The sequence below is a fragment of the Haliaeetus albicilla genome, chromosome 22 (genome assembly GCF_947461875.1).
Source record: "Haliaeetus albicilla chromosome 22, bHalAlb1.1, whole genome shotgun sequence".
In the NCBI taxonomy this organism is placed as follows: domain Eukaryota; kingdom Metazoa; phylum Chordata; class Aves; order Accipitriformes; family Accipitridae; genus Haliaeetus; species Haliaeetus albicilla.
Window position 1 is genome coordinate 14,003,885 of NC_091504.1, and position 15,521 is coordinate 14,019,405.

The 15,521-nt window shown below is 38.6% G+C and overlaps 1 protein-coding gene and 1 long non-coding RNA gene across 3 annotated transcripts in view; one reads left to right on the forward strand and one right to left on the reverse strand.

Annotated features, from left to right (window-relative positions):
- Positions 1–496: 496 nt before the first annotated feature.
- The window catches only part of LOC104321762 (uncharacterized), a 100,453-nt gene continuing 85,428 nt past the window's right edge, over positions 497–15,521 (reverse strand). For both annotated transcript variants that reach the window (XM_069809950.1, XM_069809951.1), the window contains 12 exons: positions 14,070–14,254; positions 13,378–13,470; positions 12,889–13,093; positions 11,754–11,941; positions 10,955–11,052; positions 10,360–10,544; positions 9,152–9,354; positions 8,395–8,584; positions 7,603–7,712; positions 4,757–4,876; positions 4,177–4,316; positions 497–1,146 (listed from right to left, as the gene is read on the reverse strand). In XM_069809950.1, the coding sequence (XP_069666051.1) occupies positions 1,131–1,146; positions 4,177–4,316; positions 4,757–4,876; positions 7,603–7,712; positions 8,395–8,584; positions 9,152–9,354; positions 10,360–10,544; positions 10,955–11,052; positions 11,754–11,941; positions 12,889–13,093; positions 13,378–13,470; positions 14,070–14,254 (1,733 nt within the window). In that variant the 3' untranslated portion in view covers positions 497–1,130. The remainder of the gene's footprint in view (positions 1,147–4,176; positions 4,317–4,756; positions 4,877–7,602; positions 7,713–8,394; positions 8,585–9,151; positions 9,355–10,359; positions 10,545–10,954; positions 11,053–11,753; positions 11,942–12,888; positions 13,094–13,377; positions 13,471–14,069; positions 14,255–15,521) is intronic.
- Positions 9,268–14,405, forward strand: LOC138690517 (uncharacterized). The gene is made up of 2 exons (XR_011329288.1): positions 9,268–9,403; positions 11,402–14,405. It is a non-coding gene; the product is annotated as an uncharacterized lncRNA (long non-coding RNA).

Consider the following 15,521-nt stretch of genomic DNA (forward strand, 5'->3'; position numbering starts at 1 on the left):
AACCATGGGAGCCATTTAAACACAGCTAGTTCCAATGCTGTAGATCAGTACTTTATTCTTACAAATAATCTGTAAAAATGTACTCCAGCATAAAAACAAGGAAGTCAAATGTTTATTAACATTATTTCATAGTTCACCATTATTTCAATGTTTGCCTCTTATGCAAAGATATCTGAAGGATTTTGCAGTGTTACCTCTTACTAGGGAATAATCACATTCCTTGTACTGAGTGGAGAAATGTAATGCATTTTTTTAATCATTAGACCTACAATATAGAAAGTAATTTAACAGATGAGACGCTTTCACACAGTGATATCTGTAACACCTTAAGACTACTTTATGGATAGGTGTCAGTCGCCTTTTCCCAACATGTAAACTGATTTCTGAGAAGGGGGTTCTGAAGACACAGAGGGAGAATGTGAAACTGGTGAACAGATACCAAGAAAGCTGCTTCTCATTTAACAATGTATGCATTAATAAGGGAAAAATCAGCTGCTTCTCATTTAACAATGTACGCATTAATAAGGGAAAAATCAGCCAGCATAAAAATAATTAAAATTAGTAAATGCTTTCAATTATTTAACCATCTTATTTCTATCTTGGCCCTCTTGTGTGTTTGGGCACTTCCCTGGAAAAAGGTCTCTTTCTCCAGAATTCACTGAACAGCTGAGTTTCAGTTCTGGAGAAAAACAAAAGTCAACATCTCTGCACAGGTTCAAAGCTGATACACTGCTTTCACAAAGTACCTCACTTGTACTAATCTGAGCTGGAAAAGACATTTTGTCATTTTTTAAATGTATTCATGCTACAGTTCGAGGCTTGGGAAAAGGCAATTGTGCCACTGAATGGGAGAATTTTTTTAAAGTAAATGTGTCTTATGTCCAGTTTCTTCTAGTTGATTATAGTTTCTTGCCACTGCATTGAAATCATTCCTCTTTCCCTTGGCTGTTTCTGGGTGAAAAGCTTTCCTTTTATGCTATATAGGCTTCATTATCTTTATAGTCCTAACACTAATTCATTCACACTTTTACTGTTCTCCCTACTATTGCTTCTAGCTTGTCTACCTAAAATAGCTGTTTTATTTTGGGTGCTGAAAGGGTTCTTCTGTCTTCAGGGCTGGTATCTGCCATTCAGAACTGGCTCAAGCTGAAACGAAGAAGAGATGAAATCCGGTTGAGTGGTTAGTAAGTACTTAAAGGATAGCAAGTAACAAGTGGCATGTAATACAAGCTGTTATTATGCTGAATTACAATAAATCTATGAAAAAAAAATAGCATTAGCTATATTTATGACAGTATCAAAAAGCTGTGGGAAAAAGTATTCTAGCATTTTACATACAGTTTTATCTTAGATACATCTTTATTTCAGTTTAGTGTAAGGTTCGTTCTTCATGTTTGATGATAAATTCACATTTAGGAGGAAAAGAGCAGCGTTATTACTAAAATTTATGGGCTCTGGCTAGTTCAACTAGCCAATGGAAGTCCTTGACAAGAATGAGTTTCTGGAAAGTAGTGCAGAGTTAGCTATTACTGACTGAAATTTTCTCTTGTTCCTGTGACCTTAGATGGCTATTGGTGATGATGCGTGACTAGCCTGGCCATCACAAACTCTTTCACAATGTCAAACCTAGTTCTCCCTTACTGCAGTTTGGTCTGTTACACTTCCTTCTCTTTAGTGTGTTTACATATTTAAAGACGTAACTCATGTCCTCCCTCAGCCTTTCAATTTTTTCCCCCACAGAGAGACCTCTGGACTTTTCTCAACTGGTTCACAACTTAACTAACTAAAACATGGTGTCTAAACTGGATGCATAAAATAAACTGAATAGAGAAGAATTATTTCTTGTCTTAAATATGTTTATTCATGTGTACATCCCCAGTATACTTTGCTTGTTTAATAGCATGCCTTAATAGCATGTTACTGTTGTTAACTGAGCTTGTGATCCACTGTAATTCCAATCCCTTTCCTCAGAAATGGGATACTGTAAACTAGCAGCACTAGCTGACTTCAATCTTTTGGTTACTGAGCCATTCTAAAACCCTGTTTTCAACTGAATATTCAGGCTCAGATTTAACAAAATTTGTCTCTATATTTCATATTCATGTGTTGAAGAGTTTATATAAACTATCGGAGCTAAAGCCACTTACTGCCTACAAGATATTACCTAGAAATTTCATGGCCATCTGCTGCTTACACACTGGGTGAACTGAATACGTAAGGCAGATAATGACATGTGGCATTATTACCACATATGGGAGGGTATGCATGTGATGCACTTAACACATATACTGAGTGTTCTTTTTCTAGGTTTTTATTTTATGGCTAACACAATTATCTACAAATACTTGATATTTATTCCCTTCCTTAGTGCATGAGAAGTCAGCAAATATTTGTAAATATTTCTTTTTAAGCATACCACAAATATGTTTGTTGTCACCAGATCACTCTTTTGAGGTGGTAGTGAGTTTACAAATGCAAATGAATAACATTTCATTGCATGTATTAAAAAACCCACCCTGTTTTCTCATTACTAGGCCTTAGCAAAGCATGGAGCATAAAAGCTAGGAGTGTAAACCCAAGTGCTTCCTTTCAAGCAAAAGGATGATTGGCTCTTCTGCATGATTCCGTCATTTAATTAGAGTAAATGTTTCCATTGCAGTCTTGTAAAAATATAATTACATCTTAAGTTATTAAGTATCAGTAATTAGTATGACAATAATTGGTATGTGTGTTGCCTTTAGTTTTCTCATTCAATGAAAAGATACAAGCATACAGCAAATTTCAAAGAAGGCTTTGTTGGTTTGGTTTTTTTTTTGGTCTAAACTAAGGAATAACATAATGCAGATGAATAAAAGAATAAGTTTTGGGGATGTTCTTGGTCATCTCTCTTAAGACAGCAATATGAATAGTATTACTCAAGTGGTACAAATTATCATTATTTACGTAGCAATTTGTAGTCAATAAATATCATAGTTCTAAGAAGGTACTGTATGCAGAATATCCAATGGAGACAGAGTTTAATAAAAAACCTGTAGAAAAGGTGTATAGTGGAAATTAGTGAATATACATAATACAGCAAATGCCGAAATATACAGCTGCTATTATCCTTAAATGGTAAGGCGTTTCAGATTATTGTGTTTCTCTGGCACAGGCAGCCATTTGTTCTTTAGGTACTTATATTGCACAATAGGTAAATTGGACTGGAGTAAGATTACGCATAGTGGAAATGGCAACTGTAGAGTTGAACTGTGGAGTAACTCTGTAGTAATAATGCAGTAACTCTGAATAAAATAAGTAGAGGGGATGAAATTTTGTTACTAACAAGTATTTTGGGGCTGTGGACTTACACAGCTTTTTTTCTTTACAGAAGAAGAATTCTTTTCTTAAAATTCTGCACTTACCAAGTAATACAAATACAGTTAGCAGAACACATGAATCCAGTCTCTTTTAGAGCAGTAACTGTCCTAATCTAGTTTCTGCAGCAATATGCAATGCAGCAGTGTGTGCACCTTCACCAGAAAATGTGAGGATCCGTAACTAATTTGCACAATAACAACAGAAATGGGCAAAGGATTGTAACGCCAAAAATTTCAAGCCAGCACTACTGCTTTTTTCAGGCTTTTCAGCTTTCTTTGCATTTTTAAACAGATTCCCGGAAGACAGCTGCATTAAAATACAAGTATTGATAATCTTGAAATTCTAGGTTAAGTTTAAAGAAGATAGATTAATTTCATCGAGAGACTGAAAAGTACAAAAATAGGTCACTGAGTATGTTTAGTGCATCTATACAATATGTATTACTGTTAATATGAACCCAAATGCATTATTCAGACAAAAAAAAAAGATTGAAACAAAAATAGCATCTGAAAAGTGGAACTCCTAGGAACAATCACACCATATTCTGCAAGTATCTTTCTGCCTCCTACATAGCAAATTAGGAGGAAATAACTAAGCCATTAGAGAGTACAAATCGGGTGGGTTATGGTGTGCTTCTGAGTGCACAGCAGAAAGGGTGAGACAAGGAGCAAGAAGAATAATTCCAGGAATAGGATCGGTTTTGCTCATGCCCATAGTCAGATTCACTGGTTTTATTTTCTCATGTGCTCTGAATAATGGACATGTAAGTACTGGAGCAATGCAGTCAGAATATTCAGGATGAAAAGAAATGAAACTTACCACTGAGGAGGAATTTCCACGGGGACAAAATTTCGGTTGCACAAATGAACAAATGCTGCTGCTAAACTGCAGGCAGCCTTCAGGTCCTGTGATTCACAGGTGTCGTACGTACACATGCTGTAGAATGGCTCAGGGTCCACCTTTAATACAAAGGGGATTGTTTAGAGGAGTGGTGTGCAGGGTGCAAGCATACAGCTCTTCTGGAGACAGCGATCTGGCAATGCACCTGCAGGTAAACTGAAAAGGAAGTTTGATTTGTGTGCCCCCCGCCCGTGTTAGGACCATTTGCAAACCTTTATTCTCTTCCTAATATTGAGGGGTTTATTTGTATTTCCAAATTCTAGACCTGTATGCTAAAGAGTGGTACAAAGTCATTCCACTATTTTGTGGATGTCAAGGACCTTAATTTCTATTTATGGTGATACAACACCTTTTCTTCTGTCTGGATTGTTGTTCTGATTACTTCTAAAGAAGTTATCTGCAACTAAACTTCAATATCCTTGCAATAGTTACGAGTACTCCTTTGAAGTATGGCATTTGGGTATTCAGGTAGTCCTTTGGTGGCTGAAGTTATACTTACAACTTTGAAGCAGTTCCTAAGAAGTGAATGTGATTCTTCGAAAAACACTTTACAGACTTTTTGCTTAGCTGTAATTGGACATGGCTTCACTTTCTTCTGTATGAGACTGCACTTGTTCACCTGGGAAAACAGCATTACTCAAGTGGAAGTTTTTGTTTGTTTGTTTTAAACACCAGTGCAGTGTGAATTCTTTGATTTTTTCCAGTGTGAGATGGTTTGAAGGGAGATACAGGCAGCTCAGTAGGCTTGTCTGATTAACATTTATTGTTCATTAATATTGGGAAGTACCTTGCACTCTTCATAAACAAACAGTGTATGTCTCATAAATATTACAGATTACAGACATCGCTTCCTTTTTCTGTTAATTTTGTTTTTCACTGAAGGATTGTGGTGTGTGGCTGCTAACACAGTAAGTAGCTGGCTAGTTGTCTTAACTTGTATGTGACAGATCAGAGTTGTGCTTTTACTAGATCTTTCTGGTGGAGAAAAAAAAAAATTCATATCCTTGCTGGGTTATTCATGGGTAATAAACACCAAGGCAGCTTTAAAAAAACACCAAACTGGAGGTCCCTACAATTACAGGCATTCTTGGACAGTAAGATGTGAATGGGGTTTTGTTGTACATGGTTCAGGTAAGGTCCCTTAGCACACCAGTCAAAAGCTGATGATACCAAATATTAACTAGTAATGAGCAGCATTTGCTAAAGTTTCTTAGGGTTTGCGTTGACTGAACACTGGTTTTAGTACTCTGTATCAGATCAGCAACTTACTATGTTTTTTTAATCAGTAATTTCCTGGCAGATCTTTGAGTTTAGAAGTTCTTTAAGCAAGTGTAAACTCAAGTTCTTTTAATTACTAAGGAAAAACTAACTGCCAGTTTAATCTCTCCGATAACGTTCATCCTGCAGGAGTCAGACATTTGCAGTCTCCTTATTAACCTCCTCATTTTGTACAGCAGCTGGTCATGTAACACTAGAACTTCACTGACCTTATTTGCAAGGTCAGTGTATGACGAAGGCATGTAATAAAGCTCCTGGTAGCGAGTTGCCAGTCTGCGTTCGTAGTTCGATGTGAGGTGACTGCAGCAATGCGGAGTGACTGACTGCTTTTATCTGAGGCTTCAATACCTGGCCAGATTTAACCTGATGGTGTTTTCGCTTTCTGTATTGCATATAGCTGTGCTAAAACTTCTGCTCAGAAGGGAGTTTTGCAAGCTCCATTTTATCAGCACAGCTGAATGCACTGCCTGTTTGAATTGGGTATTTCCACCATCTTATCTCTTCCTACTGCTATAGAAAAGTTTCTAAGATGTTGCATGAACTCCTGACTTGGCACATTTGTATTTCTGGCCATTGCTTTAATGACGTATGACAACAGTACATTATTGGCAATTCAGTCTTTTTATTACTTTTTTCTGAACGGGATATGACTGCAAAGAGCACAGAGTTCAGCTGGAGTCATCTATAAATTTTTCTTGGTGGTATACAGCGCTGCAAAGATGCCATGGCCTACAAATAAAATGTACCAATCAATAGCATAAGCGCAGCCAGCCATTATGCCATCAGCCACTTACTTAAAGAAGGACACACATGACTTCCCAGCTTGTTTATGACAGTAAGTTTCTTATGTATTACTTTTAATTGATTATTATTTTTAGTTCAACCTCTCTGGGTAGTTTTGCATTAGATGGTTGCTTTTTTATGAATATATTAAAGTTAGTATTTGTAGCAATTAAGAAAATTATACCTACAGTCAGTCACGTCATGATCCCACCCCATTATTAACTTAAACTCATTAGATATATCTCTCCAACAGCAAGGAAAAGTACAAGATACTTGAAGCAATCCTCTTTTTTAAAGCACTGACATAAAGGTGAAAATAGTAGCATTTCTGTGCCCAGAACTCGAACATCTTCTGGTGAGAGAAGGTAAAGGGAAGAGTCACAAAATCTTAGTAGTAATAAGATGCTGGTTTCTTTTTTTTTTGTAATAGATTCTCAAATTAGGCTTGAAGGGATGTAGAGGATCCTGACAACATGGCTTGAGAGCACAGTAAGGCTACTTTTTTTTTTTTTTGGTCAGTTGCATTCACAAATGGCTATGTACACCTGCATGTTTTCGTAGATTATTTTCAGCTGAAAATAAGTGACATGAATTAAGGTTAAGTCTCTTTGCTTCAAAGAGGTATAACATTACTGGTATAAAACAGTTACAACATTTAAGATGGTTATAGGAAGTCCTTTTATGCAAGTTAATAACTAAATCAGTAGCAGCTAACCCTCCAAAAAAGTCTCAGCACTTAGTGGTATGGAGAGGAACTTTATTAGTTACTGGTTTCTGAAGTTTTGTTTCTTGGTAAGATGAAAAGGAGGAAGAAACTGAAGAGGCTCAACATACCCAGCAACAACAAACAGCTCTAAAGAAAACTTCCAAGAGGGAAAACTTCCTGGTACAAACTGTGGCCTGACTGACGAACATATGGATTTGTCCCAGACCAAGTACCACCTGGCTCTGCATTCCAGAAAGAGGTGTTCCAAGTAGGAAAACATCAGAGATACTTGGTTCCAACATCAGTTCCTTCTAACAGCAGAAGCAGCCTCTATGTTTTACCTTGCCACTTTGGCCAAAAATGCTCAATGCCTATCTACAGGGAATTCTTATATGGTTTTTACCAAATATGTGCAACTTTTCCCTGGTTAAGCACAGGAAAACAAATTACGTACAGTATGCTGCTGTTTTCACTATCTAGCTTTGGTTCATCTAAACCAAAACAGTATGTTGGATGTTGCCCTTTGTGCTGCAGCACCATTGGTAATCTGCATAGAAAGAAGCCCTTCAGGCTGTTACCTGCCAGCTCCACGTGAACTCTTGCACGTTGTCAGTGAAGGAACGATTAGGAAGTATCCAGTCATTTCCAGCTTCGTTATCATTGGTACCAAAAAGCCCAGCTGAAATACCTGGAATGGAATTGAAATGGAGCAGAATAGTAGTTGTCATGAGCAGACACAGGAGAATTTTAGATGCTGTCTCTGGGCTGTGATTATTCTGTACAGCAGAGCTCAGCTGTAATGTGGAAGAGGGAAGGTATGCCCAGGCATCCATTATGGATTTTTCTCAGACTGCATCGCTGTCATCTTTGTTAGCTGTTCATTTGCTTTTCCTGACCAGATCAAGGCGTCGTATCCATTCTCTGCTAATCTCAGGGGTCTGAGCTTTGGAATAGTGTGGGGCACATGGATAGGAATATTCCAAGTATACCTGGAAGCTTTTAGGCCTCCCTCTTGTGTGTTCTTGCAGGTTTGACAAGATAAGCCTGCTGTAGAGCAGTGATTCTCACACAGGAATGGGGGTTGGGCTGACTGCATTACATTTACCCCCTATTTCTGTCTATCATCTGCTTTATTGCACTGAAACAATAGTAACCTAGGTAAACACTTGCTGTTCTTACTGGAATGATACATTACTGTGCTTTATTTGGCAATAACTGGGAATGCCTAAGGCCATTTCCAGGGTATGTATAAATGAAGAGGGGAAAAGCAAGTGAAAGACAACCCACATGCTGGTACTAGAGGTGATGATAATTCAGAGATACAGAAAAAATGACTAACAGCTGACAAAAGCTGTATGATTGATACTCACCATGATGCCAGCCAGCCAGAGTGACAGTACAGAGATCATACTGAAAGTCACAAGAGACAGAAACTCCTTTCTGATTAGACACTTCTATTTTGTTGGTTTCTCTCCTTGAATTAGTGGTATTCTTTTCAAGGGATTGATCCAGCACATGGCAGTTCTCTTCCATAAAGGAAAAGTTATACATCTTGGATATCTGTTTTAAAATGAAAATGCCATTTCAGGTATGTCACGGTGAAAGTTCAATGACAGGCAAGCTCAGTCCGGGTTTGCAGGTAGGATGGGGTCAACTTTGCTCAGCCCAGAGTTAGAGAATAAGAACAGGGTTGTGTTAAACTTCTGAAAGAGCAGGAAAGCACAAAGCCTCCCACGTCCACTGAGGCTATGGGCCCAGTTTGTTCACCAGCTCTCTCTAACTGCCATCCTCTTGGGCCAGGTAAGAGGAAAGCTGAAAAGTTCATTGAGCCTCTCTCACTTTTAAGTACCCAGAGAGCAAAGAGGCAGCCCTTGAGTTAAAACTGGTTTTGTTTTGGGGAGTTATTTCCTGATTAAAAAGTGGTTACTTTCTAGCACTTACATCTGAGAGCTGTTCTGATCTATGTTTTGAGCATTAATATTTTGAAGACTTTTTTTCTTTCTTTCTTTCTTTGTGTTTGTGTGGGTTTTGGGTTGGTTTGTTGTTGTTTTTGTTGTTGTTGTTGGTTGGTTGGTTGAAGATAATTTCTGGTCTGGAAAGGAAGAATGTTTGACTTTCCCCTCCTACCTTCAGTCTTGGGTAGATACTGATCACGGTCTGGTTCATCTCCACATACAGTGATCTTGAGTTACTGGTTTCCTCGTTCAGTATTACAGTGAAAGTATTGTGGACAAAATCCTTGGCAAGAAGTACACTGCAATTTGATGCCAAATCATAAATTTTTCCATCAAAAGTCATAAGATGCTTGGTCCCCATTAATATCGCATGATCTAGAGAATGGTATTTCAGAAGATACATCGGTGAGTTTTCCACAGACTGGTAAGTGCTGTGCTACTACTTGCATACTGCAACACAAACAGCTTCTGGCTGCCATACTCTTACAATACCTTCTCAAGCTATTATTACATTTTAATTAGTTAAAGTTGCTCTGCAACAAAAATTTCCCCAGTAAAGGAGACAATCTAATAATTTCCTTTTCATTATAGATCCATCTGATTGTCCTAAAACTTTGAGAAACAGGAATTAGGATTCAAAGCTTATTTTGGTTTATAGTCATGCTACTTGATAGTCATATTTGTAAGCCCCCCCCCCCCCATATACACATTATACATTCCTATGCAGAAAACAGCAAGAATATTAACTGCCTCAAAAAAAAAAATATCCTGCTGAACCAGAGCATCAAACAGAGTCGCAGTCCAGGAAACCCTGCTGACTGACGTATCACTTAGAGTATTTGGTCACGAGGACCTACTTTCAGTGCCCTCTGTTGTGTCTGCTTGCTGGGAGGAAGCCATTAAAAATGGCTCTTTCTGGAAAAGCCACTATCTGTAAGGGACAGTTGGGACTGTTAACACAGTCTTTTAGCATTTAGCAATGCTTTTCTCAAAGTATGGACAAAGCCTCCACCACAAAGCTCAGGGCCAACAGATACGACTGGCATGGAACCATAGTATCGACTCACAAAAGCATATAGATAAGACTCATAAATGCCACCTGCTCATTTCTAGTCTCAACAGTAGAAGTGTGAAGAGTTGCAAAATTTGCATGAGTATTAAGTATAGGAATGTTTATTGCATGTCAGCTTTACCCAAAGTGTTGATACTATACATACAATTATTGTTTTACAAGAAAGACTATATATGAAGTTTATAGGAAAATTATTAATTAGCAACCATCTCTATATAAACCACTCTTCCAAATATGATTTGTAAAATTTAGAACTAAGTGGAAATAGACCCAGTTACAAAACAAAGCAGCACTTTGAAAGGGCTTACATTCAAAGGGACTCTCCATCATCCTCCGTTTGAATCTGTAATACTCTGCAACTATGTTGATATTGTAGAGGTCTTGGAGAGGCCTCATTAGCTTTTCTTCAATGAGATAATTAGTAATATTTGCCAGATCCAGGGAGCGGTCTGCTTTAGGAAGTACTGGCAGTTTTACTGCCACCGAACAGTTCCTGTAGAATACAAACAAACCAGCATGTGCCCTTATCTGCTAAGCTGATGAAATGCAGTTGCTTTATTATTAGAAATGTGGAAGTGAAATATTCATAAGAACTATAGTCTGGTTAGAATGGCAAAACAAAGATATACAATGGCTAAGACCCGCACTACACCATGCCATATAAGGCCCATTACCGTAGTCATTGCTACTCTGTTTGCTGCTGAGTAGCATCTTTTGAAATGCAGCCTGTCCTGGTAGCCAACAAAAATGAACATTATGGTGTGATGCCATGTGCCCAAAGCAGAGAATGGCCAGGTGGTTGTCCGCAACCTTCAGCGTACAAGCTGATATGAAAACTAACTATGCACGTATCCATTTAGAACACTACTTGGCAGCAGGGATCCTGCAAAAACCACCAATTACCTGGCTGAAAAACTGTAAAGGTTGAGTAGGGGCTTCCGGATCTTGCTCACAGCTCTAGAAAACATGGCCTCTGCCCACCTGAGCATCTGCTGTGTAGTCTATTGGAGAGCCAGAAAAGGAGATTACAAAACTGAATTCAGTATGGCTTCAGGGCAGGGTCAGTACTCAATAATGAGTTTTAAATCAATAGTCAGTGAAATAGCATGTTAGTCTCTCTTTTACTTGCCTGACAGCATCTTGTCATTTAGAGGTTAACATCCAGAGGACAAACACTAGTCACTACAGCAACAAATAATGGACAGAAGTACATCCTTCCTAAAATGACATTACTTAAAGTATACCAATACTTCACTGAGTTAATGTGCTTCAGTAGCTTGCAAAGGATTGATATCTTCTTTGTTAATATAAATTGGTGTCATGATATATCCTTTATGCTCTTCATTTCAGCTAGAAGACCCCAAACCTATTTGTACATTTTTTGTTGGAATCACAATTCCTCCTCCCTCTGGAAGAAAAGCAGAAACTACATGAATGACGGATTACTGCTGCTGTGATTTCAACCAAAACTAGTAAAACAACCTCTCCTCTAGCTGGAAAAGTACTGCTCTCAAAGCAGGACAAATATTTCAAGAACAGTAAATTAGCTGCGTACGAGCTTGTTATGTGGAAATATAACCTCACTATTTCTATAAACAAAAACATTTAACTGTTTTTGTATATCCATAGTTCAAAGCTGAGACTTAAATTTGTAGGCTTTGTCTTTCAAACCATTAAAAATGGAGAATTAAGTTATACAAACCATATCCAAGCCTGCTTTCACAACCTTTAATGCCACCTGAATTGGTTCCATTAGCCACACATCTTTTACAATCTTGGGTAAAAAAGCCTGGATTTTCTTCATGTACTCTTCTGTCTTCTCTTGCCAAACTTCATCCAGTGGCTTCAAGGTTACATCGTAGTAGGCATCCTTCAAAGTTGCTAACGGCTCTGAAGCAAACACAATACATGAAACAAACCTTAGCTAGTATGTTACAAAGTGGCTGTTTGTTTGTTTGTCTCCCCACAGCTTCCAGCATAAGTGAAGGAGGGACACAGAAAACAGGAAAAGGCAGCTTAGTTTTTATAGCAGTTAGGCACACCTCACAGCTGTGTGCATGGACACAGTCTTACGAAAAACCGAAAGAAGCATTTTAGTTATAACCTGATCCGCACATATGCCTTATAATATAAATACATTGCTGCTTTCCAAAACAAATACAAGGAATGTTTTGCAATATGCCACCATCAAAGCTGTACAGCTCAACCTGTACCCGCTCAAGGAATTACAGGACAGTTTGGTGACAACTAATTTCAAACACAGTATATCAACTAAATCCCACTTTTGAGTGGGAAGAGTCGAGAGGTAAGTGGCCCAAAGTGAGGTTTTAATCTTGTGAGAACTGAAGGTTCCCTCAGCTAATTACAGCTGACCACATTGTCAATGGTTTCAGTATGAGCCATAGTCCAGCTGAGAGTGAATTAGTGACTACTGGATAGACTTTGAAAAAACGGATCAAGTGAAATCTGATTAGTACAAGCATTCAAAACTCAAGGACAGGTGTGAACAGCCCTTTGGGAGGAAATGCTTGCCAGTGGACTGTTAGCAGAAATGCTTCAGCTTAGGAATTGGGTCTCTGTTCTCATCCAATTGAACCCAGACTCCTGTGTGCAAGAGAACGCCTCTTCAATGATTTCATTATAAAGGTGGTCACACTGCAGTTACTTAGAGCTTATTGCATCAAGGCTCCCACTCTGTAAACTAAGAGCCAAGGTCAGCACTTTTTGCTAGATCAAAACAGAAACATTTGTGCTGTTCAGCATCTTTTATACTCAAGTTTCTTTTGCCCTGCACTGACATTGCTCTTGTTCTCCTTGGTTTGCATGGTTTTGCTTACTTTGCAATTCATTCTGCATCTCCTGGACAATGTCTTGAATTTTATCCAGGTAAAGCGGGAGCTTGCTTCTCAGAATCTGCCTGATTCCACTTTGCTTCCACACCTGGGTGACAGCTCTACCCACACTGTGGAGGAATCCTGCTACCTTTTGTAAGGCTATCGAAGGCCAGGCAGCTGCTTCAGACAGAAAATCAACTTGCTGCACCTACAGTGGTTCCCAAAAAAGAAGAAATATCAAAATACACAGTGATCACAAGCAAAGCTTTGACTCCATTCCAAGGCAATTCTGAACTCCTCAGTGTTGGTGCAGAGATACAGGATCTTTACCATGAAACATGCTTTTTGTCTATGTATGAATTGCAGGTTAGCACAGGATTAACCATTTAAATGTTTGAGCAAAACAAAATAACTGCATGCAATATAATGATTTTTAATGAACACTGCATGAACATTTTATGGTGCTTTCACAGATGATGTACAGATACTTACTGATCTCCTGAATCTCCACATATATCCGTCAAACTTCTTAATCTTCTCCATCAGTTTGGCTTTCAGAAGGCTCCCAATTTCATTAAGTTTGTACTGTGAGATTAATAAAAACCTTGAATTTATGATCTAGAATTGCTTGTGCTGGGTCCAAATCACTCAAAGTTTGTACTAGTTTAAATGCCAGCAAAGATCTACAGTGGCCTCCCATTTCTCAGGGGAAATGACTTCAGCGTTATTCAGTGGTTAGAAATGGCAATAGAAGTCTAAGGATGAAAAACCAAAAAGCATCCTCCAAGCAGAGAGTATGTGAAAGCCTATTAGAAGTAAAAGCACATTCAGGATTTCTAATCTTAGTTTTATGATCAATATGCTGAGCAGCCCTGGCACACTACTGCTGCTCTCGCTTTATTTACTTGCCCTCTTTGGAGGATACACGCTTTAGGATGGGGTCCCATATTTTCTATGCTTTCTAGGTATCACTGAACTTTTTAATTCTCATCATGGCATCTTTTCACACCAAAGTTAAAAATAATGTTATTATGAATTTAAAAATTGAGTAATTCCCCCTTTTGCCTGGTTACTCCCAAAACTCACACCCGAAGCCTACCTGGAAGATGCTCCATCAAACTGACAAGATTAAACAATGTTCTGGAAAAATCACACTGCAGTTAAGTGCCACTGAAGGGTCTCACCTCAGCCTTAAGAACTGGATCCCCACATCCATGAGCCAGAAGACTCAAGCTTCCATTAACAGCTGCGAGGGTCATTTGTCCCATGTTCTCTTGCCTTTCACCATTAATGTTGAGATAGGTGTTAAAGGTAGCCATCTGTTGCCCATCAGTACAAGCACTGACTTCCACTCCTTCTTCCATATCCCCTTAGAGAATTAAAAGAAAGAGCTTCATTTACAGGAACAACACTGACAGACGCTGTTTCAAAGCCAGCTTTTTAATTACTTAGGTGATCAATCAGTGTTAGGTGTTTGGGGAAAAAAAAAACCAAGAGGAAATAAACAGGAGAAAATTAAATCAGTGTCAGTGTTTGATTTTTTTTCTCTTTGTGTGGCTTGTGAATGATTTACAAATACAGATTTGCTACTGCAAAGAAAGCACTGCATTAATATAAATCTAAATAATTCTCTCAGTCCCAGTGATTTACAGACTTTTTTCTACTTTAGTCTTCCACTGTCCTTTGTTGCTGATGTTTCAGAACTGCTTAGACTATAAATGAAAGTGTCAGTCACTCATCCACCCATCACACACATAAGTTGTTTCTGCCCAAGTACTGACAAGCATAAGCAGAAATGGTTGGCAAACTACATGTAGAATCTGGGTTAGGACAGTTGAGTTGAATAATTTCTACAAACTTCTGACTTCAGTAATTCACAAACTAATGGTCTTAATCTCAAAATACATCACAGCACTTACAAGTGAGGCCATGAACCTGAGAGAAATTCCACTGCAGAAGTGTGGAATGGCAAATCCGCAACTGAAACTCGGACTGGGATTGTCAGTAACATGAGTTTGAGACAGCTGTCATACCACCACATCTACCTGGTTTGCATACAAATATAAGGTAGTTGAAAGGTGGATGAGTCACAACAGAAAGCACTTGCAGCAGGTCTCATTCCATCGAACTTTAGTCATCTAAAAGTTAGGTACAGTCAGCCAACAGCCCTGTTTCCTCTCTGTTGTCAGTCAGAACTGACTGCTGCTGAGAGAATCACCTGCAGAGGGTGATTTCATACGTCCTGTTTCATATATCTGTTTCAGCATGGGGTGGAGTCAGCCTCTGGAGGTGCTTTTCTCTTTCCCTTCACTGAAATTGGAATGTAATGATTATCTTAAAGGAGGCACACAACTTTAAGATGGCTAAATCAAGATGAAATGAAGCCTATCTTCGATCACCATCCATTATAATCCTTCCCTGGCTAGTAATCATAAAAATGTCTCCCAAACTGACCTTTGTGTAACAAGTTTTAAGCTTCAGCTTTTCATTATCTGAAAGACCATAGCTTGAATCGCCATGAAACTCAGCTAGCTTGGTACTAGAGAGACACAGCCTTTCTTCCTGCCTCTTCATACCAATGACAGCTGTGAATCATAGAATCCCTAGAATATCCCAAGGTGGGAGGGACCCATAAG